Here is a 26843-nt window from a genome sequence, read left to right on the forward strand (position 1 = left end):
TGCTCCAACCATAATTGCCATCTAGTTAACATGATTGAAGTTGGTGATATAATCTATAAAGTCTGCAGAGCAGTGTTTAAAAACATATTTACCTTTTTAGTACCATATTTGTTAGAGCCATAACATTGCTTAATCTAGCACCAAAGATGCTGTTTTCTTGATAATTGTTCTAAGTCATGTAATACCATTTTTTCAGTTTACCTTTTGCCAGGAGTAATCTGAAGGTAAATAGAATTTGTTAATGACTGTTATAACTTTTAATCTGTGGGTATTAGCGACAGAAGGACCACATAAACACCACCAATAAACAAACACTGCTTGCCCTACAGCGTCCAATAATAAGGCGAGACATTATTTTTCCAGAATTCATTATTAGAAATATTTCTAGTCAGTTTAATGAAGGTAATCTGAAAGGGCCTGGTTGAAAACTATGAGGATTACCACAAAATGTTTGAGTATGAACTTGGATTATGCAAAGAGACGCAAAGAATTGGCTCAATTTACTTACCATTATAAAAGCCTACGGTTGCAGCACAAAATTGTACAATGATGCACAAGAACATGAACCACCCTTAGTAAATCTATGCATGTATGTGCCAATATAGCCCTTTAAACCCTTCATACTACTGAATTTAAGGTCCTGTCCCATTGGGCAGACAATTGTCGATTCTTCAGTTAAATGTTTATTAGAAGGGGATTTTACTATTTGGTGCCATTTCTTTACTCAAGATGATAGCTTCGAAGAGGAATGTATTTTTATTTCCCTAATTTGTTTTCGTTTTTTTATTCTAAGAAAGTATAACGTTACTAAAAGCAGAATGTTATGTTCCTTTCTTGGGGTCTCTTTCCTGCTGCTGCATAAACCCAAATGTGAGTGCAAATTCTCATTGATGCATGATCAATATAGAGCTAAGGTGCTAATACCACATCTCCATGCTTTTGTCCATATGGTTTTTCACAGGTAAAACCTGGCACAACTTATGTGGTCAAACTGCAATTTTTGAATTGCATCTCTCAGAACATGGAGAAATACACAAGTAGTGTGTTATTCCCCATTCCAAGGTCCGAAACTCGCAATGATGTGCAAATGGCACGTCTGCTAAATACCATACCGTGCTGCATTGATGTTTACCAAGTGAACAATGTGCTCATTAAATTATCAGAGACTCGTATGATGGTTTGAGTGTATAATCACTTTGTTCATTTTTCATACAGTGGACTGGGCAATAAATTGCATATTTTGATAGTACTCATTGACGCGTAGCAAAATCCCCATTATCCTGAATATTTGAGTCAAAATAACTACAGAATCTTCAAAATATGTTAAACTTTACATACAGCTCATTACTTTATGGAAAAGGTACCATGACTTAATGTACTGTGTGTGTCTTGACTGAATTATTTAAAACTTTAAAAATAGATTGTTCGTTCTTTTTGGTGAGATATGCTCTCTCTTTCATCTTTTCTCTCAGTCATTGTATATCTTTATAGCTCACTCTCTGCCTTCCTTTATCAACCTCACTCTTCTAGCTTTGGTCGATGCTCTCTCTGTCTCTCTCTCTCTCTCTCTTTCTTCCTCTTTCTTGCTTCTCCTTGCTCTCTGTGTGTTTCTCTCTAACTCGATAGCCTTCATCTGTCTCTCTTTTTCATCTCCTATAATCTGCTAAGATATTTTCCATAGAAACATTTCCATTTTTTATCCAGATATACAAAACAATTATGCATGTATTTGTTTCGTGTTTTTTATCTAGTGAGAGTTTTACCTGATTATTTTGGTACTCGCCTATTAACTCTTATTTAATTCAGTCCCATCATATAATAGTAATTTTTATTTTAATCATTTCACAAATGACTTTTTTCTGAGGAAGAGATTATCAATTTAAACTTGAATGGCTGTACGTGTAAAATAGTGCATAGCAGAAAAATGTCAGCGTGTTGCTAATACCTTAACAAGCCAGGATATATAGGAGGAGCACAAACGCAGATATTTATGGCATAAAACATCGTTGCTCTTATTTCTAACCATTAGATGATTAGTGGTGCCATCCATTACTGTACACACGTGTCATGATTGAAAATATTTGAGTTTGATATTGAAAGACGCAATAAAAATAGCGATTCGTAACACAGGTTTGGGTCAAAAGAAAAACACAACTTTATCCCAAAAAAGTGTGACTGATTGTGACATGTGACAGTTCGTTTCATTTCATCCCACTGTATTGGTTAAATTACGTGACAGAGCAATAGCTAATGGCAGTTTTAGTTTTAATGACAGCTCAACAAGATAACTAAACAAACTGTGACTGCAAAAAGCCAAAATCATTCTCCTGAGCAGCCAAATACAGTTTTCAACTGAGGGGGGAGATTCACAACAGCATTTATGAGTGTGGGAAGTAGAGGCTGTGTTACAGAAAGTGCCATGTGGGCACAACAGACATGTGTGCCAGTTTTGTTAGCCCAGCATCACCCCCCCCCCCTCCCCCCGGGGCACTTTAGTAATACAGATCGTTCCTTGGAGAATGGCTTCGTTCCTTTCTGGAAGCCCGGACTGAGCAGATATGGATGCCACCCTTTTCTTCTTCTCTTCAGGGGGTTTCAACGGGTGTCCCGCAGGGGTCCGCCCTTAGCCCCATTTTATTCAACATCTATATGACTCCGCTGATTTATTTAGCGGAGAAATTGGGGGCTAAGGTGATGGCGTACGCGGATGACACTCAGCTACTCTTTACTCTGAAGAGAGAGAGGGGCTCGGTATCTCAGGCACAATTTTGCTTGGCTTCAGTTTTTAATTGGATGGTGGATGCACAACTCAAGTGCAACGAGGGGAAATCGGAGATTCTGCTATTTGGCATGTTTCCTCTGGCCACCTGATTACCCATGTCCGATCTCTTCTGGGAAATCGGCAAAGAACCTTGGGGTCTGGTTCGATGAACGTCTTTCCTTTGAGGTACACATTAAGAAGTTGGTTGGTGGTTGCTTTGGCCTGCTCAAATCTTTTAGAAGCTTCTTTCCCCTTCTACCAATAGCAGCGAGACAAACAATCACATGTGCACTGATTATGTCCCGGTTGGATTATGCTAATGCCCTCTTTTCTGGTATTCCGGGCTATCTGTTAAAGAAATTACAGGTGGTCCAGAATACTGCTGCCAGACTGTTGTCGGGGCTGTCATCTAGGGACAGTGTACAGAACCAGCTTCGTCTATACCATTGGTTACCAGTAGCCGCTAGAGTGAGATTTAAGTTATTGATTCTGGCCCATCGGGCACTTCATGAAGGTGAGCCTCTCTATTTACAAAGGCGGATCTCCTTCTATGCACCTGGGCGGGCATTGCGTTCCGCATCTTTGTATCTTGCTCAAGTTTCACGCTTTAAGCGGCAGAGGACTGGGGGTGGCTCTTTCACAGTGAAGGCAACCGCTGCCTGGAACTCTCTTCCGTTGACCATGCGCACCATCCAGGACCCAGTGGCTTTTAGAAAAAAACTGAAAACTTATCTTTTTATTTAAAGTTGAATATAGCACCCCTGTAGACTTGCGCCGGGATACTCTTGAGTAACTGTGCGCGTAATAAATGTATATAACATAACATAACAGATCAGCCGCAGTATGAGGGAAAAGTAAATATTTAAATAATTTTCCCTCGGCATCGTCCCTTGAAATCCCCTCACCAGGCTCCACCGCTGTTACCTGCACGGACCGCAGCTGATACAAATGGGGCTGCAGACACTTATGTGTACCACTAGGGCTGACTCGTGAAGGCATTGCCACACTTGCATAGGGGTGTGGCCCCATGCAAATGAGGAACTCACTTTCCTTTTGCACCCGAGTCGTATTATGGGTGAGGGCGCAGAGGCAAAGATGCCTTTAGGAGGTGCACAGAAAGTGCGCCACAAAAAGTGGCGCACTTTCTTTGTGCCTCCTACAGGCAGCCCTCTGAGGGCGAGAAATAGGGTTCAATGGCCCCCCTTACACCCTCTGCAGGTGGGTGCAGTCACTAAAGGCACCCACCTGCAAGGGGATCTCTGTCCTCTCTTTAAAGTGCAGGCAGCAAACTGCCTGCACTTTGATACACGAGCGGCTTTGAAGCAGCTGCTCCGTGATTCACTTGAATGCGCTGCCCTAGACAGTGCTTGTTCACGGCTGTCCTGGGGGCAGCACGTTCTTTTTAATATGGTGCAATTTCCTTGTTTGCGCACAGCACACCTTTTGGAAGGTGCACCGTAGCACAAACAGAAAATGTGCACAGTATGTATCTTATGGCCCCTTTGCATACCATTATTTGCCTTCAAGATGGGCTCCGAAATATCCAAGTCCCTACTTGTAAAAGTGCAAAAATGGATACAACTTTCTATTTGTGCTAAATGTATATGAATATTCCCACTTTTTTCCCATTTTAAACGTTTTGGGGCTAATTCACAAATGCTTGCATAGAAAAGGTAGAAAGGTATATGAAGAATTACTAATCTTCGCATTCCAAAATGTCTGTGCAAATAGTCTCCACTGTGTCACTGAAATGGAGAGGAGGTCATCACAGTGTTTAATTTGACCCGGTGGTTTCTGGTGCTCGGCACCAGCACTTAATTGTCAGCACCGAAACTTATGACTGCCACATACTGTCTGGGATTGTCTAATTTAGAGAGGAGCACATTTGTCTATTAATTCAGCGTACATTATAAATGACTAATACCTGCTTCCAAAGTCATTCTTATAGCTTTGGGGGGCTGGGACAGTCCAATTTGTCATACTTGTAGGATTGTGATAGTAGCTGTGTTGCTACTGTCATTGGCAACGCTGGCAGGGGGAATGGGTGCTATCTGTAGTGACCATCTGACCCTGGCACTTATTTTTTCACAACTCAAGCACTGGGTCACCAGTGTAAATTGTGACACCAGACACACAGAAATGCACTATAATCCAGGATTGTACACAGTGCCACTTGTGTTAATAAGCTTGAAGTGCTTTGTTTCACAATATAATGCAGCACTCTCTAAGACTTCACCGTCATTTATTTGTTTCATAGCTCACGTACTCCCTCTCTCAGTATTACACTTTTACTCATTCCCTCTTACATTTTTACACTCTTGCTCAGTCACTCTTACACTTTTTAGTTCCTTATTAAACTGTTACTCATTCATCCACTATTACACATTTGTTCATGCCTCCTTAAATTGTTAGGCTCTAATTGTTAGGCTCTTCCTTGCTCGGCTCTTCCTTGCTCACAATACACTTTTACTCACTCATTCACTCTTACATTTTTATATTCTTTCTCTCACTCGCACTCTCACTGTACACATTTACTAATGCTCTTTTTACAGTCTCCCCCATTCAACAATGCACTTTTCCTAACACGTTCTCTCTACCATTTTAAAGTCTTGCTGACTCATTCTTAACAATTGTACTCACCCTCTAGCTCTTTTTTAAACTTCTACTTACTCGATTTAAAACATTTGTATACCCAGTCATTCCTAACTCACTCACTTGTACACATTTAATCAACCCATCTCATGTTTTCATCTTTCACTCATATACTTTCAAATACTCACTTCCTCACTCACTCGCACAACCCCTTATTCACTATTAAAGCCCTTATTACGAGTGCCGGACTGGGAAGGCGATTATTATTGCACCTTTTAAAATCTGATCCCAAGGTGCGATAATTATCGACGATTACAAGTTGTGCCCTTTAAAATAAGACATAAAATGCGGAATCAGAATTTAACAGATGTTTGGCATTTTTGCAGTCTTTTCGATGATACTTTTCAGTAGGTTTGACCAGCATAGCAGTTTTAGGATGTTAGAAATCAATGACTGATTGTTGGAAATAAATAGGAGTCACAGAACCTATGTGTGTGCAAAATAGCCAGACAGTATTAAATTATGCAAAGGTTGTGCAGGAGGAAGCTGCCCTTTTTTAAAATTCAATGATCATTCACAAAAAAAAATGTTTCAACACTCAGTGCTAATATGTACTGGTGGTTGTGGGTGGTGGGCACGGACACTCATTTTTGGTACCGGTTCTTATTTTGCATAATCACACTATGACTCAGAGCACGAGAGAGAATGGCAAAAAGGGAAAAAGGAAGGAGAGAGAGAGGGAAACTACGACAAAAGGAGAAGGCAGGGATGGGAAAGATGAAGAGACGGGCGTTTAGGGAGATGGAAGAAAGAGGCATGAGCTAGAAGAAAGACTAAGCAGCCTCCCTGTATTTAGCAGTGCCCACAGCACGCTCCTGAGAAAAACTTTGGGCAACTGCACATGTTTACTTATTGTTTTGCAAGATAAGCACTACTGGTACATTAATTGGATACAGAGTCTGCTCACCACCAGTGTGTGGTGTCCTGTGCCCGACTTATACACAGGAGCGGCCCGTGCAGGTAAGAGTGGTAGGGCAGTGACAGACGACAAGGGAAAATTATTTATCTAGTATTCCCTCATGGCTGTCTGTCGAACCCCCCCCCCCTCCCAACCTGGCCCCCACCGCTCTTACCTGCACAGACCACTCCTGCTTACACATGGTAGCCCAAGTGCCTATCAGATATTTCCTTTTATAATTTTGAGTTAATATCCCACTTTCTGGGTCAACAGAACACAGTGTTGTGCCAACAGACCACGGGTGGGAGAGGCAACACTTCTATACGTACAGTAGAAAAGTACTTCCCTACTTATCAACTTTTGTTTCTTCTCCACAGGCTCTTCCTCAGATCTACGACAAACAGCTGGATGAAAGAGAGCATACCATTGAAGAATGGAAAGGTATGACCGTGTATTGCAATACCACTGAAATACAATAATATATTAGAGATTGAAAGCTGGTGTTTCTTCTCATTACTTGTGTCAACTAGTTACTATACAGGAGGACGGAGTTACTTCACTATTTATGCAGGCCAAATTTTGTGTTGATGGCACAGATGGAAATGGTTTGGAAGGCATGCTGCTCTAAGCGTGCCTGCATACGCGTCATGTGCACAGTTTAATCTATGGCCTTGACTATTTTAAAGGGTAAAAAACTAAATAATGATGAGGATGATGGAGGTTGAAGACGAAGATGATGACCATCATTATCATATGACTCTGGTGTTGTGCTGCATCCCATCAGTGTGCTCTTGTACTGTAACAATTGCCTACATCAGTGGTATTTGGTTTAAGTAGGCCAGGATGAGTTCAGGTGCTGGAACTCAACCCTTTCATTGTCAGATTGTGCCCAGTTCTCTCCAGTAGGTGAATTAACACTCTGTACTAGCTGTTCAAAGCAAAGAGTGGCCTACTCACCCATTTTTCCAAGGGGCAGGATGAATGTCAAAATCTGAAGTAAAAACTCGGGGTGTGAAGAAATGCACTTTTTTCTAATAGGGGGAAAATCACATCTTGAAATAAGAACTGCAATGCATGAGAGTGCATCATTTCAATATAAACTCTCAGAGTTTGGTTTTTTAGAGGCACTTTTTCATGTCAGAATTAATTGTGATAGGGCAATTTAGACACTATTCACTGTACTAGTTTATTAAAAGCCATGAGTGCTGCCCCCCAATTCTTTCATACTTTTATGGCAGTGCAGAGCAAGCAGCCATCTTCACTCAGGACCATTGTGGGAAAACCATGCTTTTGCGCCTCTGCACAGAGTTGGTGTGCCAGATAAAGGGAGAAAACAACAAGTGCAGACCTTTTCGAATTCACTGTCTTCAAGTCTGTGCACCGTCATAGCAGTGGCGTAGCTAGACCTTGAGCTGTCCATGGCGGTCCCTGCCTTTGCTGCCCAGGACGCACTGAAGAGTGGGGGGGGGGGGCTACTGGTGATTCCTGCAATTGCCGCCTGCAGGAAAGAGTGGTGGAGGCCACAGCCTAAAAAACTTGTGCCACCCTGGACGAATCGCCCCCCTTGCTACGCCACTGCATCATGGACAAGAGCTTCAGCTCTTACTTGGAAGCAATGGGTATAGGTATTTGTTGTATTTCAGGAAATAGGAGTTTTCGATTTTAGCCAGAGAAAGATTCTAAAATTTGGGGTCTTGAGGTGGAGTATGTTGTCACTGTGCAGTATGCATTCAGCCATGAGATGGCCATTTGGATGTATGTAGGTTGACAGCTTAGTAAACCAGAAATGCAGGTTCGATTGACATTTACACTCAAACAAAAGCATGTTTAGTTAGTATAGCAACACTAATAGTTGATTGTATGGACAAGTGCCAGAACTCAGCCTTGGAGTATCGCGTGGGGAGGCTGTTACATGTATAGGTGCTAGTCTCATTATTGGGAGACCATTGACTGAGGAGTTCCCACATTGCATTCCGGTCAATACCAGGGCTTGTACCACGGACTTGACATTGTAAACTAGTGTGTAATGTTTACAAATTTTAAGAATTCAGAGTTGGAAATTGTGGCTCTATGACCATGACCTGGCCAAGGTGGAGCTTGTCATTCAGAGCCAGTCGAGGGATTTTATATGAGATGAAAGTATCCAGCATCTTCTGAATAGGAAGTGGAGGAGAGGAGATGAGAGGGGAGAGAAGAAGAGAGTTATTGTTTCAGGAAGTCATTTTGTCAAAAATTGATATTCATTCCCGCCTTTTCTTACTTAAATTTTTATACCTAGCTGGCAATTCGCACCATCTCATTTGAGACACTTTCAGCCAGGCCTGACGTTTGGCAGAACAGCTCTTTGCATGCTGAGGTTTTGGAACCTGTAAGTGAATCTACAATTCCTAAAATGCCATGTGCTAATATCCTAGGACTGGCTGGAATTGTTGCACAAGACAAGGTGCTTCCTGCAGTTATGAGTATGTTTTACAGATAAAAACTACAGTTATGTTCAGGTATCTCTTTCAGAAGAACACTGAAATACATGACTGCATACGTGTTATTGGCAGATGTCTCCTTCTAAAAATACACAAACTGAGATCCTTTACAAGCATTTTTGGAGTCAGTCAGGTTGGAAGTTATAAAGGAGGGCCCAGTACATGACTGACAAAAGATGTCACGGCCCATCGCAGAGGTGCTTCCTTAGATTAGGGCACTGTTTTCACTCAGGAACATACCCTGAGAACCTGAGCCCCACGTGAGCCTCAGTTTCATGCCCTCCAGCTTGAAGACTACAGCTTTAGATGAAAGCTCTATCCTATTAGTGGGTGGTGGCAACCTTTTAAGAGACAGAAAGAGCCAAATGTTGCTGGTTGCTTTTTTGAGCAGCTCACCAGTACTTTAGAGAAGCAGGGTATGAGAAGGGGTGGGAGTTTTTTCAGCTGTGAAAATGCTTGCGCTTCATCTTAGGCATATAAGATTTTGGTTTCCCCACTTGTGTCCCTTTTTATAACTAAGAGAATACATCTTGCTTCTTCAGCAAGCCCTTGCTGTAATCAAGGCAATATCTTTTTGGTGAGTTTAGTTCTAGTTCTGGCTAAATTTCTTCTTTAGCACAATATCAAATTAAATATAAACCCGAAAGCTAATGTTGAACTCACTTATATACTAGGACTTTTCAGAGCTTTGACTAAATCTGACACCTTTCCCAGTCATTCAGATGTTGGTGGCAATGGGAAAGCTTTTCATATCTGGGAAAAGTCCTGATTTCATAGTAAAATGTACCTTTGAAATTTCTTCCACTATAGCCTCCTTACAGTGGAGGATATTCCACACATGGATTCTCTCATTTTTAGCACTTCCTCTAGAAATCAGAGGATAGTACATTACAACATAACTCTAAATCAGGCCCTTCCTCTTTTGAAATGAGACTGACTTTTTCTTCTGCATTGGGTGCTTTTCATGGAATCGGTAAATTGCAAAGGCTGCGTGTTTAATTTCAGTTTATTTAAATGACAATGTTCCCTCTTATTTTCAGTCTCAAAATGTGTAGTTCATTCTCATGTCTGCTGCTATGCTTCAAAGGCCTATCCATTATTGTGCTACTAAACACATACTTCTGAAACTATGCAATCAAAAAATGCATTTTCATCAGTGGCGGCTGCCAATGAGTAGCATGGGTGGGCAGTTGCAGGGAGGGGTTAAAAATAAATTAAATTACACTCACCTTGCTGCCGGACCGCCGCCTCACGTTGTCCACTTAACCAGGAAGCACAGGCTCCCTCCCCTGAGCCAATCACAATGCAGCCTGGTGGGGAACATGCGAAGTCCACAGGTCTGTTTGGCGGCTCACTTAAGTGCCCACCATTCCTCCCCTTGCTGGCTGTGACGACAGCCAAGCCCCGCCCCGCCCCGTAAAGCTGCATGACAAAGGGAATATAAAATGATAACGTAGATGTTATTATCCAGTTATTTTTCCTTTTTCCACTGCAAAAAATTCAGTGGAGCGGCCCTTAGCGGAGGAGCCACCACAGATTTTCTTACTCCTTTTATGATATAATTGTCATAAATTGCCAGATCATACCCCCCACCAAATCTTACCTTATTGTAAACTGTTTCTAAATTGCACAGTGCAATACCTGCAGCCTGCAGCACAGAGGGTTTCATTCTGCTACTAGTAGATAGAGTCTTCAGTGAAAGACATCAGAAGCTATATTATGTACATCAGTGCTTAATTTGTAAAAAAATAAAAATAAGTGCCAGAGCTCTCGCCAGGTGGCTACCGCAGCTTGCACTACACGTTGCCTCTGCCATGCTGCCAATGCTAGTAACAACACAACTACTAACCATCACACTCATACAAGCAGGAGAATTCGGACAATTACAGGCCCCACCATAGCTATAAGAATGGCTTGGGTGGCAGGTGATAGTCATTTTTAATGAATATAGAATTAACTGTTGTCGTAGTCATCTCTAAATTAGCCAGACCCCTTGTGGCAGACTGCCACAAGCACTGGTGTTGACAATTAGGCGGTGGTGCCGAGCACTGGAAATCACCAGCTCAAATTAAGCACTGTGTACACTGCTTGGAGCATAACAAGCGTGTGTGCAAATATTTGCACCCCATGGGACACTGTGGCATTACAGAAGGGGCCAGAGTATGCTTGTGTAATACAGATAGTGCCCGCCCACTAGGGTTGTGCGGAATTCATAGAGCTTCACTCTGAAGAATTCCTTGAAGTTACTTAAAAACTCTGTGAGATTCCAAGGAGTTCCGCCAATGGGTGGAAAATATGCATTGCGCTGCCTGCAGTGCAATGTAGCACCGGTAGCACAAACAACACAGAAGAATCATCGCAAATTTCACCATGCATTGTGCAAGAGTGCGTGACCATTCGAGTTGATTTTGATGCTGCGCAAGTAAAAAATCTACTCGAGCGGCAGAAAATCTACTAAGCCCTCTGACCCGACCACTGGCGACCACCGGCGACCGCCTGCATTTGCAAATCACGCTACGGGGCATCAGATCTCACTTGCGTTTGCCAGCTCACATTTCTGGAGTCTTGCCGGGAAAAAAACCCGCCAGGTGGTGATTGGTGGAATTTAGTTGGAACTCTGCATTACAAGAATAATGCAGAGTCAGCAAATTCCCAAAATTCTGCCACCCGAATGAAATATTTCACTCACCTCTACGGCACACATACAGCGCTGCTGCTATCTTAAAAGAGTGTTAACTCATTTGCATGGGGGTGTGGCTCCAGGCAAATGACAGAAACACTTTGCTTGTAGACGTAGATGCAAAGAGGAGACACTCTGACTGTGGGCCACAAAACGTTGGTGCACAGCCAGTACGCCCCCTGAGTGCAACCCTTTGGAGGGGGTACAGAGGTTCCCATGCATCCCCTAGACATCATCCCTCTTCAGGCAGATACAGTCACTCACTGCCCCGCCTGCTGCTCTGTCTGTCCCACCTATGACGTCCAGGGACTTGCCGCCAACACTTTGGAAGAAGGAGCTGCTGTTTCAATCTGCCAGTTCTCCTTTCAGTAATACACTGTCCACAGGGCAGTGTAAGTTCACAGCTGCCCTGGGGCAGCATGGTATCAGTAAGAAGGTGCATTGCCCCTGTTTGCGCCTGGCACACCAATTTGAAGATGCAAATGTTGCTTAGAAAAGGACAGCATACCTTATTTGTAATATGGCCCTGATTCTCTGACTTGCTGCGGATCTTGAAATTCTAAGGAGGCTGGTAACTGCCGCAATGAGGGCCAAGTAAGTTTACTGAGGCATGCAATATTTGTTTCTGCTCTAGAAAGAAGCCTGGGGTTTGTGAGCCACACCCACTTCTTTACTGAGCTTATGTTGATTTAAATATAATTTGTTTGAATTGTATGGAATTTCTGTTGGACATCATGAAGTGGCATTTTAAGAGAGAACCGTGAGTCTTCGCCGGGCACCCCAATTTAGGTGCCACATATTCTGGTGCTGGGAAGAAACTGGATGCCTGCTTGTGCTTGGCAAGATTGGGAGTGCTCCACGCAGGCCTCAGTGGTCCTTCTGACTCTCACAATGAAGGGTGCTGCTGCTTTGTAGTACTTCTTCAACGTGATTGATAGTAAGCTACATGATAATGTGAGCGTTAGTCCTGTGCCCATGGCAAGGAATGTGTCTGCTGGCAAATGACCAAAAATCAATGACCTCGCGGATCAGTCCTTATTTTGGAGTACCACAGTAGTGTTTTTGTGGCAGAACACTCCAACATAAGCCCAACACATCTTAGTGTTCATTGCTAAAACCTGTTGGATTACCATTTTCCAGTTCTGCATGACTGCAGTATGAAAGGAGGTTATGGCCACAACTCGCCTGAGCCCGTAATCCCTAGAGTATAGCCGCAAGCGACAAGTACCCACCTGCCCGTCCACGCCTCCACACCCAACCACCGTCCCCTGGTTCGAACTCGAGTTCGGTTAGTTAGCTTTTCCCATTTTTCCACCATCGGACATACAAAAGGGAGGACAACCCCTCCCCCTCCCGGGGGGAAAAGCAAGCTCCACTGAAACATTATTTGACTCCATCTCATTGTTAGCCTCGATTCTTTCCCGCCTGTATCCATGATTCAATACATCCTACTATGCGGAAACCCCAATAAAATGGTTTAAACAATGGAAGGAGGCTTATTATTTTCTTTCCAAAAATCATTAGTAGAAAGGCTATATATACATCATACCAATGTGCCAATATTAGATTATTTTGCAAAAGAACTTCCGAGAAATACCTGTGCTTCTTGTCAAGTAGATTGCTTATTTTACGTTTATCTCTCATTCAAAACATGCATTAGAGCCAAAACAAACATGTACAGACATTTTTTAGTCTGCTGATTTCTCTCACAAATAAATGTGCATGGCCACTACGTGATATGTCTGAGTACTTTAGCATGCAGTACCCAATTGTGAGATAAGGCTTAGAAAGACAATTACATTAATTTAGTTAAGTCCTTTACTATTTTACCTCCTGAAACTATTGCAAGGTGTTTGAATTGTATGGGGTGGACACATTACGTTCATTGTTCATCCTCCCCTTCCCGGGTTTCTTGTAAATCAATGTCTCAAATTTCAAGGTTGTGGACAGTAATTAGGCTACACATATGTAACCTATCCAAGACTCTGTGAGTGATTGAAACCTGTGATTTTCCAATGAGTACTGTATGGAGAGCTGTAATTTTATTTAAAATAGAGCATAGGCTATTTTGAACTCTCACTCTGTAATAATGTTTTGGATGTGTTTACATCTAGTGGTGCAAATTTATTTTCATAAAGGACATTTGGTACTGTCAATGTGATTGGCACAGGAGAGCTGTGAAATATATTTACTGAAAGAATTTCAATTTCGGCCTTCCTTACTGGATAAAAGTAGGCTACTTTCTGAACATGGATTACTTTATTAGAAGAAAATGGAAATGTTTTCAGGAGTAGGTGAGAGTGCCATTAGAATTTTAGCAATTTTTGAATTTCAATTTGATGATACCTATTCACCAAAAAAACAAGTAATAGTATATTTAGAGATTTAGACATCTTCTAGAAAGTAAAAATACCCTTTTACGGTATTCACCAACATTCCCAATAATATGCCTGGAAAAATTAGGGCAGACACAGGTTTCAGAATTGGTTCTGCCAGACACCGTCTCGTAAACGGGACCGACCGACCTCTGGTCAGTGCCCCAACCGCCTGATTTGGATTCGACCGAACACTGTTCGGTCGCATGCCGACATTTCCCTATGGAAGCATGGTTACGGCCGTAAACTGGCCGTAGTACATGCTCCCATAGGGAATTGGGAGGTGGTGTTAATCCCTTAAGGTGCCTGCAACGGGGTGCAGGGATTAACAGGGGGGCACCGTAGATGCCTCCTCGGCCCCCAAACCGAGGCCGTCCCCCCAAGAGGACCCTGATAGGGGCCCCCGAACACGCTTTCCAACAGGGTTTCCATGTCGGAAAGGCCACCCTTTGAGATTACGGTTGGGCCTCCGACTGGCTGATGGCCTCCTTGAGCCCGTCAGAAGTCAGCCGGAATAACCGTCCAGTTTCAATTCCGAACGGCTGATTCATAATCAGCCATCAATATACGACCGCCATCGTAATAAGCCCCCATGTGTTTATTTGTAGTGAGGTGGACCCACATCATCGAGACAGGAAAACACACAGAACGTATGCCAAAACACCCTTGTCTATCCCACCTGCAATCCACAAGAGGTGGCAGAAATCCCAGCATCCTCCTGGATACTTTCCTGTCTTCAGACAGAGACGAGGAGTTCTGCACTGAGCACGGATACATGTGTATTGGCCTCAGATCTCCTTATGCCGGGCTTGAGGAACTGAGACAAAGAACTAGAACCAATTTATTAAATGCACTGTTACCCTAGTCCCTACTGGACTTAGACTGGGGTCAGTTTCTGTGGTTTTTAATCCTTCTCTGCTTGGCTTGTAAGAGGTTCTTAAAGATGCATAAATATTGAAAGAGAATGAGAAAGGACTCAACATTTATGAGGCTGCTGAGACATGGAGCTATTTTCTGGCTGGCGAAGTGTTGATAGCCAGCACATACATGTACGGTGCAGATCCAGAAAGTGAGGGATCCGCACATGCATGCCGTTTGTTTTTACCAGCTTAGAGTTGAGCCAGTGGTTTGCTGGAATAAAAGTATTCCAAACAGGGAAGTAAGAGTTTGTGCGAACGAAGAGCATCATATAGCTTCATAGATTGGGACTATTTCTCTATATTGGGTATATTTGGTTAGTGCAGCTCCAATGTGGCATGGGAGACCCTGAGGGAGAGGGAAACACAGCAAAACATGTGACTTTGTGGTATCCTTGTCTTTATCAAGATCCCATTTGCCTATGAGAAAGCAGTCTAAAGAGGGCTCAGATGATGAGGAAACAGCATGTTGGAGACCCTAGCTTCTCTTAAAAAGGATCATGTAAAGAAGTATTTGTAAGCTGGATGGAGACAGAGAAATGATACTTCAGTTTCCTCGAGTAACTCTATTGAGTATATGCTCATTTCACCCAAGGAAGTGCAAATATATAGAAAAAGAATGATAGCCAGAAATTCTGCCATATGCATGATACATTATTGAGACAGTTTCCAAAATCTCCTCTGAGGGCTCTCCCTGTACATGATCATGTGATGGACGTAATTCATAGGGAGTGGAAAGACCCTTAGACAATAGCCATGAATACCTTGTAGGTATTTGCACACACTATAAAATGTCAGATCAAACCAAAATAAATCACAATAGGCATGCCAGATTCATGCAAGAGTCATGTATAAATTGTACCCTTTATAGAAAATGGAGAAAAATGTACCAGATACCATACTCGTGGACTCTGTTTCCGGTCCAGGGAGGACCTGGCTTGGCAGTTTGGTCTGGACTGTTCCCATGAGTCACAGTGTCACGACTGATTTGCATACAGCTGGGTCTAAACTGGGGTGGCATGGTGAGCAAAAGAACGATAGATTTAACCCAGATGTATTGACTAGGGGAGAATGTTTCATTTGCTCTGCATTCCGTCCATCATCTGCGTGTCATTTGCTTTCTCGCCCTAAGTGCACTGGGTATGCCCAGACGTGGATCCCGGGCTAACTGTGCCACTGGATTCAAGCTAGCCTGGCTGATGAGGGGTGATGCCCCGGAACTGGTCCCAGGATGCTTGTTTCTGGTCCAGGGAGGACACGGTTTGCAGTTCGGTCTGGACTGTTCCCATGAGGATCAGGGTCAAGACTGATTTGCATTTGGCTGGGAACAAACTGGGGTGGCATGGTGAACAAAAGAACAATGGATTTAACCCAGATCTATTGACTGGGGGAGAATGTTTGATTTGCTCTACATTCCGTCCCTCATCTGCCTGTCTTTTGCTTTCTCCCCCCAAGTGCGCCGGGTATGCCCAGATGTGCATCCCGAGGTCACTGTGCCACTGAATTCAAGCTAGCCTGGCTGACAAGGGGTGATGCCCCGAAACCGGTCCCAGGATGCTTGTTTCCGGTCCAGTGAGGACCTGACCTGGCAGTTCGGTCTGGACTGTTCCCATGAGGCACAGGGTCAAGACTGATTTGCATATGGCTGGGTCTAAACTGGAGTGGCATGGTGAGCAAACAAACAATGGATTTAACCCAGATCTATTGACTGGGGGAGAATGTTTTGTTTGCTCTGCATTCCGTCCATCGTCTGTATGTCTTTTGCTTTCTCACCCTTGGTGCACTCGGTATGCCCAGACGTGGGTCCCAGGCTCACTGTGCCACTGGATTCAAGCTAGCCTGGCTGATGAGGGTTGATGCCCCGTAACTGGTCCCAGGATGCTTGTTTCCAGTCCAGGGAGGACCTGACTTGGCAGTTCTGTCTGGACTGTTCCCATGAGACACAGTGTCAAGACTGATTTGCATATGGCTGGGTCTAAACTGGGGTGGCATGGTGAGCAAAAGAATGATGGATTTAACCTAGATCTATTGACTGGGGAGAATGTTTGATTTGCTCTGCATTCTGTCCGTAATCTGTGTGTCTTTTGGTATACTATGAGCGGCACCGCCTTTTCTGGGTCGAGAATTCAGGCTAACAGCTTCCCTGACTTGGCGCCCTCCCTATGCAGGCGTTGTCTGTATTGTGTGAGTGTATACTTATCTAACATATACCAGAGGTCATGTTACTTCTATTTCACCTCCTTCACCCTCTGTCTAGACTCCAGCAATTTAGCCACCCCCTTCTGCAGCTCAGCCAGCTATTTCTCCTGCCATAGCACTCCAGCCTCTATCTGCCTACGTTTCCCAACCGTGGACACTATGCAAGCACAGCACATCACCATTTTCATAGCCTCCCATTCATTGACCCTAGTGCCCTTTGCACCCCTGTTGTGTCCCATGTACTGCCAGTGCATCCGCTAAGAATTCCCCACAAATGCAGGATTTAACCAAGATCTGTGACTGTGTAGTGGGTCCCATGCTCGCTATACCACCAGATTCAAACTAGTCTGGATGATGAGGGGTGATACCCCGAAACTGGTCCGAGGATTCTTGTTTCTGGTCCAGGGAGGACCTGGCTTCACAGTTCAGGCTTGACAGTTCCCATGAGGATCAGGGTCAAGACTGTTTTGCATTTGGCTGGGTCTAAACTGGAAGGACATGGTGAGCAAAAAAACTATGGATTCATCCCAGATCTGTGACTGAGGGTGAATGTTTGATTTGCTCAACATTACGTCCATCATCTGTTCTTTTTGCATTTGTCACCGTAAGTAGGAAGGGTGTGCCCAGAAGTGGTTTCCGTGCTCCTTATGCCACTGGATCCATCCTAGCCTGGCTGATGATGGGCGATACCCCGAAACTGGTCCCAGGATGCTTGTTTCTGGTCCGGGGAGGACCTGGCTCGGCAGATTGGGCTGGACTGTTCCCATGGGGAGCAGGGTCAAGACTGATATGCATATCGCTTGGTCCAAACTGGAAGAGCATGGTGAGCAAAGAACAATGGATTTAACCCAGATCTGTGACTGGGATTAAATGATTTGTTCAGCATTCTGTCCATCATCTGTTCATTTTGAATTTGTCGCCCTAAGTGGGAAGGGTGTGCCCAGTGGTGGGTCCTGTGCTCGCTATGCACATCTTTATAGGAGCCTATTTCAGGACAGATCTAGTCCCCCACTGAAAGACATGACACATAAACTGTACTTGGATCCTTTTTGTACCATTAGTTGCCGATGTAGGTTTACATCTGGGTTGAATGGAAATACGTGAGACATTTTGAAGGGTGCCTTCCTTCAGCAGCTGGTGCACAATGCTAATGTGTGCAAAAGCCTGCCAGCCTACTAAAAGTACAGTGTGTGCAAAAAAGACAAGTGCAGAGTGTATTTTGTGACAGCTTCATTATCTGTAAAAGTATAACTTAGTATGTGGCACAACCAATATGCGCATGATCAATCTATTTAATGGCTCCCTTACGTTCTTGGCATTCCGTTTCTTAGTTCTAAGCGTGGTGGGTCAATCATGGACCTCTTTTCTCCACCTTCACAATTACACACTAAATTAAGTATTAGTTGAGGGGTTTTGTGTTCTCTGGTTGTTTTAGTATTAGCCTACCTCTTTAGTTTATGAGCCATCAAACTCTTTCTTTCATTTGTCCATTGATAAGAACACATTTTAGAACAAGTACCTACTTGCACTTGTGCCATTTGCGACAGTTGACTAATTGTTCATTTTTGATGCACAGATTTTGGCTCTGCAGTCCCAATCGGCCTAATTTTATTCAATTGCCTCAGTTCTTATATTCTACACCTGCACTGCAATTCTGGACGAGGAACTTTTTACAACCAATTTCATTTTCATGTATTGCTCAAACTCTCTAGTGCATGTTCGAGATCTGTTTTTTTCACCACCCATATTATTTCGCTCCTAATTTCATACTCTGGATGCCCACTTTCTGTCTTCTCTTGCTTCCTTTGCACAGAACTTATCTACAAGGAAGTTATGAACTTTGAAGAAAGGACCAAGAATGGTGTAGTAAAAGGACAGCCCTCTCCTTCAGGTACTGGTAGTAAATACCCTTACTTTCACAGGTAAACAACTAACACGTTGGCTATTTGCTAATTGCATCTCTTCTGTGGGACCGGGCCCCTAATATTAGGGGACACTTTGGTTGTTACACTCCTTCAGGGTCCTGAAGATATCGACAGCATGTCTAATGTTGATGTCCCAGTGCTGACTCTTTCCTGTCCCTTAGAGAGTTTAAGAGATCGTCTCTGGACTCTTAATTCGCCTCTCTTTGGAAAGTCTTATGCTTGTCTCTGACTATGTCCGCTGTATAATTGCTTGCCTCAGCCCCTTCTTTGTTCTTCTGGTGCTCTGAACCATCCGCCTGATTATGCTAATACAATAAAACATAAATAAATAAAAATAAATTGTACAATAAGATAACATCTTGAGCTAAATTTTCTAGAGAGCTAAATGTTCATCGCTAGAGTATAAAAGAGCTGTCAAAAACATATAGGGCCAGTGGCATAAAATTAGCCCCCACGGAGCGTGGGGTTCCTATGCTCCATAGGGGCCTGCTCCGGCACGGTGCACAGGTGGCAGGCCCTTGACCTGAGAGCTCCTGATTGGGTCTGGGGGTGGGAGAGGCCCTCCATGTATTTTGCAGAGGGTCCCCCTCACGTTTCGTTACGCCACGGTATAGGGCCAGATATATGAAGCCTTTTTGCATTCCAATTATGTTTGCAACGCAAAAAGGCTTTTTCTGATGTATCAAACCCAAATTGGGATTGGACATCACATTACCGACTCACAATGTGGGTTTGCGACCAAATATAATTCGGTATTTGGAATAGACGTGTTTAGGGCGTCCCTTTCAAATGCCGAATTGGAAGGGTATGTATTAATGTTTTGCGACTGCCGCAAAACATTATTATTTTACCACCTCCTCAAAGTAAGTGATAAGGCATTCACATCTGGCAAGGGGTCCAATGGACTGCTGCCTACTCTTTAAAAAAATGAAAATTACACTTTTCATTTTTTTTATTTACACGCATGCTGTTTTTCTTCAAGGAAACTGGGCTGCATTTAAAGAAAAAATGCTTTATTTAAAAGCAATCACAGATATGATGCTCTGCTGACCTCAGCAAGCCATCATTCCTGTGATGGAGCAATTCCTAGTGGGTCACAGTTAGCAACCTACTGCATTAATATTCATGAGGTAGGTCGAATTGCGACCTGCTACAAATCGGTAATTTGTGAACGGGCCTATTAGCGCATAGCTCGGTTTGCAAATAAACACACTGGTCTCAAAAATACTGGTCGCAAAGTGCGACCAGTATTTTGTGAACAGTTGTATGTACATTGCGCTCAAGGTAAGGTTAGGCTTGTGCCGACCCTACTGGGGTCAAGCCGATTGCCCATGTGTTTAATAAACCCTATTACAAAGAATAGTAATTTAAAATAAGTTTGGACCACTGCATCGTTTATGAGCTATACAGCATAATCTTTTCAAATTAACTTTTTTGAAGGAATGCAGTGAAGTGGAGGACGCGTTGAAGAGGAAAAATGGAAATGTGAATATGTTTATCGTTTAACAATGTAGCACACTTAATAAAAGACACTCAAAATATTCTTTCTCTTAGAAAATATAGTTTATATTGAACAAAAATATTAACCCGTCATTCAGCTTTAGAAATTTTAACTCCCATTCTAAAATGTGTTTTTAGGAATTGGCCTTGTCTTCCCCCTCATCTGCCGCTAGATGGCAGAGTGAACTAAGTAACTGAAAATAAAATTAAGATGACCCGAGTTAAAAAGATATAATCAACGTGCCCCGCAGTGTTCAAGCTTAGTTTAAATTGACCAACATTTATTTATCTGACAAAAGCTTGAAATGGAATTCATATTCAGAAAACAAGTCCAAAGTATCCTCGCATTGTAGCACGCATTGTAAATGGGGAACTTCTTTTATTACTGCTGAAAATGATTGGGTATTAAAATGGAAGTATTTGTATTTATTTCATACTTTTCTGTAGAAATAATCTGGGCTCAAATTTTCTAATATTTTGCATCGGGGTTGCATCACTTTTGTGGTGCAGTCCTGACACAAAATCCATTTTGATTATGCCTTACATGATTGGAGTGTGGACGTTCCTGTGCATTCACCTATTTATTTTTGATGCAAACCCAGATTTTCAAAGATATGTAATCCAACAAAGGCGCAAGGAGGATTACTTTCTCTTGCATGAGTGCTCTAAAGGTTGTTTTGTGCAGGAAGGTATCTTTTCCTGTACTACAACAGTCCCGCCCGTAACACCATGGCACAAGGGTGGCTGCATTAGCGCTGGCATCTCAAATGCTCCTGCGCATAGAGCGAGCTGAACAGCGCCATATCTTGATAAATATGTCATTTTTCAGCTCACTCCTGCCCACGCAGGCAGCAACTTACCTTGCTGCGCTGCTTTGGGTAAACTATTAGTAAATATGCCCCCAGTTGTCTATTGTGTTGGACATCACAATTGATTTTATGTGTACACAAACAGCAAAAAATTTGATCCCCATCCAGTCGCATCTTGAGTACAGATTTACTAAGGACTTGTGTTGTCCTTGCATGACACAAGTCATCGCAAGTAATGCAAGACCCTACCTGGGGTTCACTAAGCCACACAGACCCACTTTGCAGGTCTTTGTGTTGTTTAGTAAATACGAAGTAATGCAAGGCAGCGCACAGGGCTGCCTTGTCTTACTTTGTGTTGGGTCGGTGTTACATAGTTGGAGCATGGGCGTTCCCGTGCATCCACGCAAACCCAGAATTACAAAGACTTTTAAACCTGGGTTTGCGCCAGAATGGTGCCCTACCCGACAGAGGCGTAACGAGGAGAAATATCTCTACTTCTCTCCATTACTTTTTCTTTCCACTTGTGCTGCATCCTGCAGCACACATAGAGGAATATGCCTTTAAGGATTGTTTTGTGCAGGAAGGTGGTCCTTCCTGCACAAAACAACCCTGCCCATAATGCAGGCACCCTTGCACTGTGGTGTAAGGGATGCTTGCCGTTAGTGCTAGGCAGCACACCGCGCACCAGCACAAGGAGAGAGCAGAAATGTTCCATATGTTTGTAAATATGGAACATTTCTGCCATTTTCCTTTCTTGCAACGCAGCACAGCAAGTTGCGTTGCTGTGTTGCGTTGTGTAACAGAATGGTAAATCTGCCCTAATGTTCCAAAACAAAAACCCATAACTTCTAGATGTGTTCACTCTTACACCAATGGACTTCAAACTTTTTAAGGCTACCCCTCCATGCAGATACTTATACCGGGGCATCCCAAAAATGCCAAACATAAATTCATACATTTATTTGCGATATTGTTAAAAACCGCAAGCAAGTTCAATAATTATATGGTGCTTGGGTGCACTCACTCTAACATGGATGTGGAAACGTGGTCTTAGACCAGAGCTGCTGACTTTGGAACTGGGGAACCTGGGGCCAGCGTTATCATAGGGTTGCATTGCCCTTGAGTCACGCAGGGCGATGCAAGGGTAATGCAACCCTTAAGTTAAATTTACCAAGTCACGCATGGCCACCTATGAATATCTCTGAGATAATGGAATTTCAGAGCCACCTCGCCCCATTTTCTGCATTGCTCCACTAGGGACAGATACTGGTTGAATAATAACAGTTTCACGTCTCAGTTGTTTCTTTTGACAATACAATTTTCAATCCTTTCAAAAGCTTTCTCAGAACTGCCAGGTTCTGTAACAGATTTAGAGCAGGAGAAAAGGCCTCGCTTTTCCATCAAAATACCCTTTCTTGTTGGCTTTTCTGCCTAGAGACAAGATGTCACTGACTTGGGCAGGATGCCAGAGTAACATAAAAAGGCATTGAAAATGAATAAGTGATGACAACATTCACACCAAAAACTATTCCTGCAGAATGATGTCCAATTCTGATACAAACCACAGAACAACAGCGGATCTTGTTTTGGCCAGACTTTAAAACAGTGACGTCAGTTTAAAATAAACAAAAAACAACTGATTAGACACAGGCGTATGTACGTAAGTCCAGTTGTGCATTGCAAATGCAGCCGTGAATGTGGCCCCTCCCGTTGAACCATGCCTTATGATAACCCCTTAAGATTATGTATAAAGTAACACACACTCTCACCTCCTGCACAATAAACAGTATTAGAACATTGGAATGTGGAGCACTCCATTGTAGACAATGGAGTGCTCCGTGATTCTACGGGCCGGTAAAGGCCCGCAGAGCAACATTCCAATGTTTTACAAAAGCCTCTCGAAGCTCGAGGGGATTTAAATCTCCTCGAGCTTCGAGAAGCCTTTGTTTAATTTGTTAGAACATTCTGCCCTCTAGTGGCAGAATGTTCTAATAGTCTTATAGCCCTTCGTAGCAGGGCTATACCGCTATTAAAGTCCTGCTGCTTTTGTTAAAGTCCCTCGCCTTCGGCTCGGGCCTTTAACGCTGCAGCGGGCCTTTAATAACCGCTATAGCCCGCTACGGCGGGCTATAAGGCTATAATCAGCCCGTTGACATTAGCATGGGTTTTAAAAAATCCAGAAGATAGCCCGTCCTTGGGATTTCTGTAAATAGGGATCTAGGCGCCATTTTATATTTTTAAGGGGTAAAAATACATATTGTCCAGTTGTAGCCTTGCAATGCATTACTGTGACTAGTCGCTACTCTAATGGGGCACACAGGAACACCGTCGATGGAAATTGTCTTTCCTCAGTTGAGTTCCATTTGCACCAACCTGGAGCTGGCATAAGGGAAAGGAGGTGACAAGTGTATGCAAATAAAGCATCTCCCGCATGAATGAGGCATGCTCTCTGATTGTGCCAGACAACCCTTCCACCCCCTCCTCTCTGAGCGAATATGCAAGTGGTGATTTCTCTATACTTGTGTGTGCACCCCTTAAAATGTGAACCCACAACTGCCTTTCTAACTAGGGGTGTGCACAGCAATTTCTTTTACTGACGTAGGTTACAGACTAGTTTGCCAATTTCACAGACCCCTCAGTTCCGGTCCCGCCAAACTTCCATTTGCAGTAGTGTCTGTACTCCTACTGTAGCGGAAATGCATTTATTTTGGATCGAGTCATTTGTGCTTTGAGGAACAGGGAGCTGCCGTTATCGTTAAAGTCAATGCAAAGCATCAGCCATCCATACTGGCTGTGCGTAGAAGTACCGTGAGCTCTACGCGAGTCCCCGGAAGCTGATAGGGGTCAAGATGAGTCTACTGGGATTGTACCTCCAAAGCATCATCCATCCATCCTGGCTCTGCGTAGAAACACCGTGAACTACATGCCACTCCCAGGAAGCTGCTAGGGGTCAAGATGAGTCTCCTGGGATTGTACCTCCAAAGCATCAGCCATCCATCCTGGCTGTGCGTAGAAGTACTGTGAGCTCCATGCTAGTCCCCGGAAGCTGCTAGGGGTCAAGATGAGTCTACTGGGATTGTACCTCCAAAGCATCATCCATCCATCCTGGCTCTGCGTAGAAACCCCGTGAACTACATGCCACTCCCAGGAAGCTGCTAGGGGTCAAGATGAGTCTCCTGGGATTGCACCTCTAAGGCATCAGCCGTAAATCCTGTCTCTACATTGAAGCACAGTGAGCTCCATGCTAGTCCCAGGAACCTGCTAGGTGTCAAGATGCACCTACTGGGATTGTACTTCCAAAGCATCAGCCATCCGTCTTAGCTCTGCGTAGCAGCACCGTGAGCTCCCCTCTACCCTGCCCTGTGGAGGCTGCTAAGTATTCAGATGCATCTATTGAGATTGTACCTCCAACGCATATGTGTGCACTGTGATTCCTGCAGATGTAGAATGTGGCATATAATGAGCCTATATTATGCCTCATGTGGACTGTGAATCCACTGACTTCAACTTATGCTGTCTGCGATCAGTATATCTCCTTGACGTATGCCACTTCTCTGTAGCACCATAGCAAAGCATGACACGTGACCACCAAGGTCGGATTGGCCCTTCAACTTTTCAACTGGCCGAACAACCACTCACCAAAGCCAATGGTGGTTCATTTTTATTTTAATGGGCAATTTTTGAGTAGTTTTATTTAGTTGTTTACTTGGTTGAGGCCCCATCTATTTTTAGGAATGTGGCCACAGTTGAGCGGCCTATGGGGGATGAAAGCCACACAAAGGAATGCAATTGATGGTGCTTGCCCCAAGATTGAAAGAGGCGTGGGCTCATCGCCATGTATAGAATCATGACAATGACAAGGAGCCCACCTGTACAGGCACAGCATGAAGTCCATCATCACCTTTTGTTTGCTTTGTTTGCCCTAAGTTGGCAGGGTATGCCCAGACGTGGGTCCCTTGCTCACTTTGCCACTGAATTCAAGCTAGCCTGGCTGATGAGGGGTGTTACCGTGAAACCAGTCCCAAGATGCTTGTTTCTGGTCCTGGGTAGACCTGGCTTGGCAGTTCGGGCTGGACTGTTCCCATGAGGCACAGGTCAAGACTGATTTGCATATAGCTGGGTCTGAACTGGGGAGGCAAAGTGAGCTAAAGAACGATGATGGATTCAACCCAGATCTGTGACTGGGGGTAAGTGTCTGAAAAGTTTCAGCGCTCCGTCCATCATCTCCTGTTTGCACTGCATGAAGTGTGCCTGCCTTGCTCTCCCTCCATTCCTGGCTCTCTCCTGCACAAAGAGGTCTTGGGTGCTGTTGAGCAGCTCAAATAAGACTTCCTCCCTTACCGGAGAGAAGGAGCACCAAGGCCTGAAACAACCCCCCTCCGCCCCCCCAAAAACAAACAATCCCCCCAGCCTACTGCAAGGATCTCTTCATTCAGGCCCATTCACCTAGGCCAGGTAGCAGCCAGGCCCACCCCCTAGAGCTGTCAGGTAATAACCATGCATGTGTGTTTGTTAAGGCCAAGTTCTTCCTGATGCTCCAATAACATATGTTTATTGTTACTCAACGGCACTCATTTTAGCAACCTCAGTAGAATGAAAGGCTCAGTGTACCCACTGGGATTCAAACCTGTGGCCACGAGGTCAAAGACAGATCCCTGCAGTGCATGCATTAACCCACTGCACTAACAGATGCAGCTCCTCATCATGACACACTGCCCAGAGGATGGCGAAGTGACTAAAGCAGAGGCTTCAATGTACTTTAAAGCATGTAGGCGTCCTACACAAGTTGAACCTGAGAGCATCAAACTTCCTGCTGCTCACTGCATAGTGCATGGAGGAGGACTTACCTTTCCCACCCTTTGCCTCACTGACGTGCTAGATGCTAGAACCCATGGATGCCTACTACCGAGTGCCTTGAGACCTCAACTGCAGTCTGCTTTTCACACACTGTAAAGTCAACTTTTGCTGCTGAGATCTTGCTGGCAATGCCTTTCATCAGTACTTAATTTGTAAAATAATAAGTGCCAGGGCCCTGACCAGTAGGCCACAGCAACTTGCACCACCCATTGCCCAGACTTTGCTGCCAGTGACGACACCAAAACAACTACTAACCACCTCTCTCGCCTGCAAGCGCGACATTTCAGATTATTCCAGGTCCTCAAAGGTAAAGGAATGGCTGGGGAGGCAGGTATTAGTATTTTTTATGTATATTGTATTCATGAACAACCGTTGTTGTGCTCATCTCTAAATTAGTGCCCTAATTATAGTGAAGACAATTAAGTGCCTGTGCCGAGCACCAAAACCAATTTAAGTGCTGGTGCCGGGCAACGGAAACCACCGGCTCAAATTAAGCACTGCCTTTCCTTCTTGGAGCCTCTACCTGGCACTGCTTGCCCACCCAGTCACCTGAGGTTGCCATCTCCCCCAGCCAGACAGGGCTGATGACAGCTGAGTATCACCCTTTGCTCTAGTTGGACCAGGCTTGACTGTGGTAAGTCAGTCTTCATCATAGCCCCATTTGTTGCTGTGTGGTGTGTGAAGCGGCCAGCATTTCCCCTCTCTCTTCACAAAGCGTGCCCCTGCCTGTTGTGCCCTGGACATTCTGCCTGCTGCATCTTTCTGAAAGCCAGCCCCATCAGCCTGGCTA

At 44.0% G+C, this 26843-nt stretch overlaps 1 protein-coding gene across 5 annotated transcripts in view; it reads left to right on the forward strand.

The window, feature by feature from the left end:
• MAPK10 (mitogen-activated protein kinase 10) overlaps positions 1-26843 on the forward strand; it is a 948252-nt gene that overhangs the window by 903789 nt on the left and 17620 nt on the right. For all 5 annotated transcript variants that reach the window (XM_085636553.1, XM_085636554.1, XM_085636551.1 and 2 more), the window contains 2 exons: positions 6689-6752; positions 18776-18853. In XM_085636553.1, the coding sequence (XP_085492679.1) occupies positions 6689-6752; positions 18776-18853 (142 nt within the window). The remainder of the gene's footprint in view (positions 1-6688; positions 6753-18775; positions 18854-26843) is intronic.

The sequence above is a fragment of the Triturus cristatus genome, chromosome 2_1 (assembly GCF_964204655.1).
Source record: "Triturus cristatus chromosome 2_1, aTriCri1.1, whole genome shotgun sequence".
NCBI classification, from domain to species: Eukaryota; Metazoa; Chordata; class Amphibia; order Caudata; family Salamandridae; genus Triturus; species Triturus cristatus.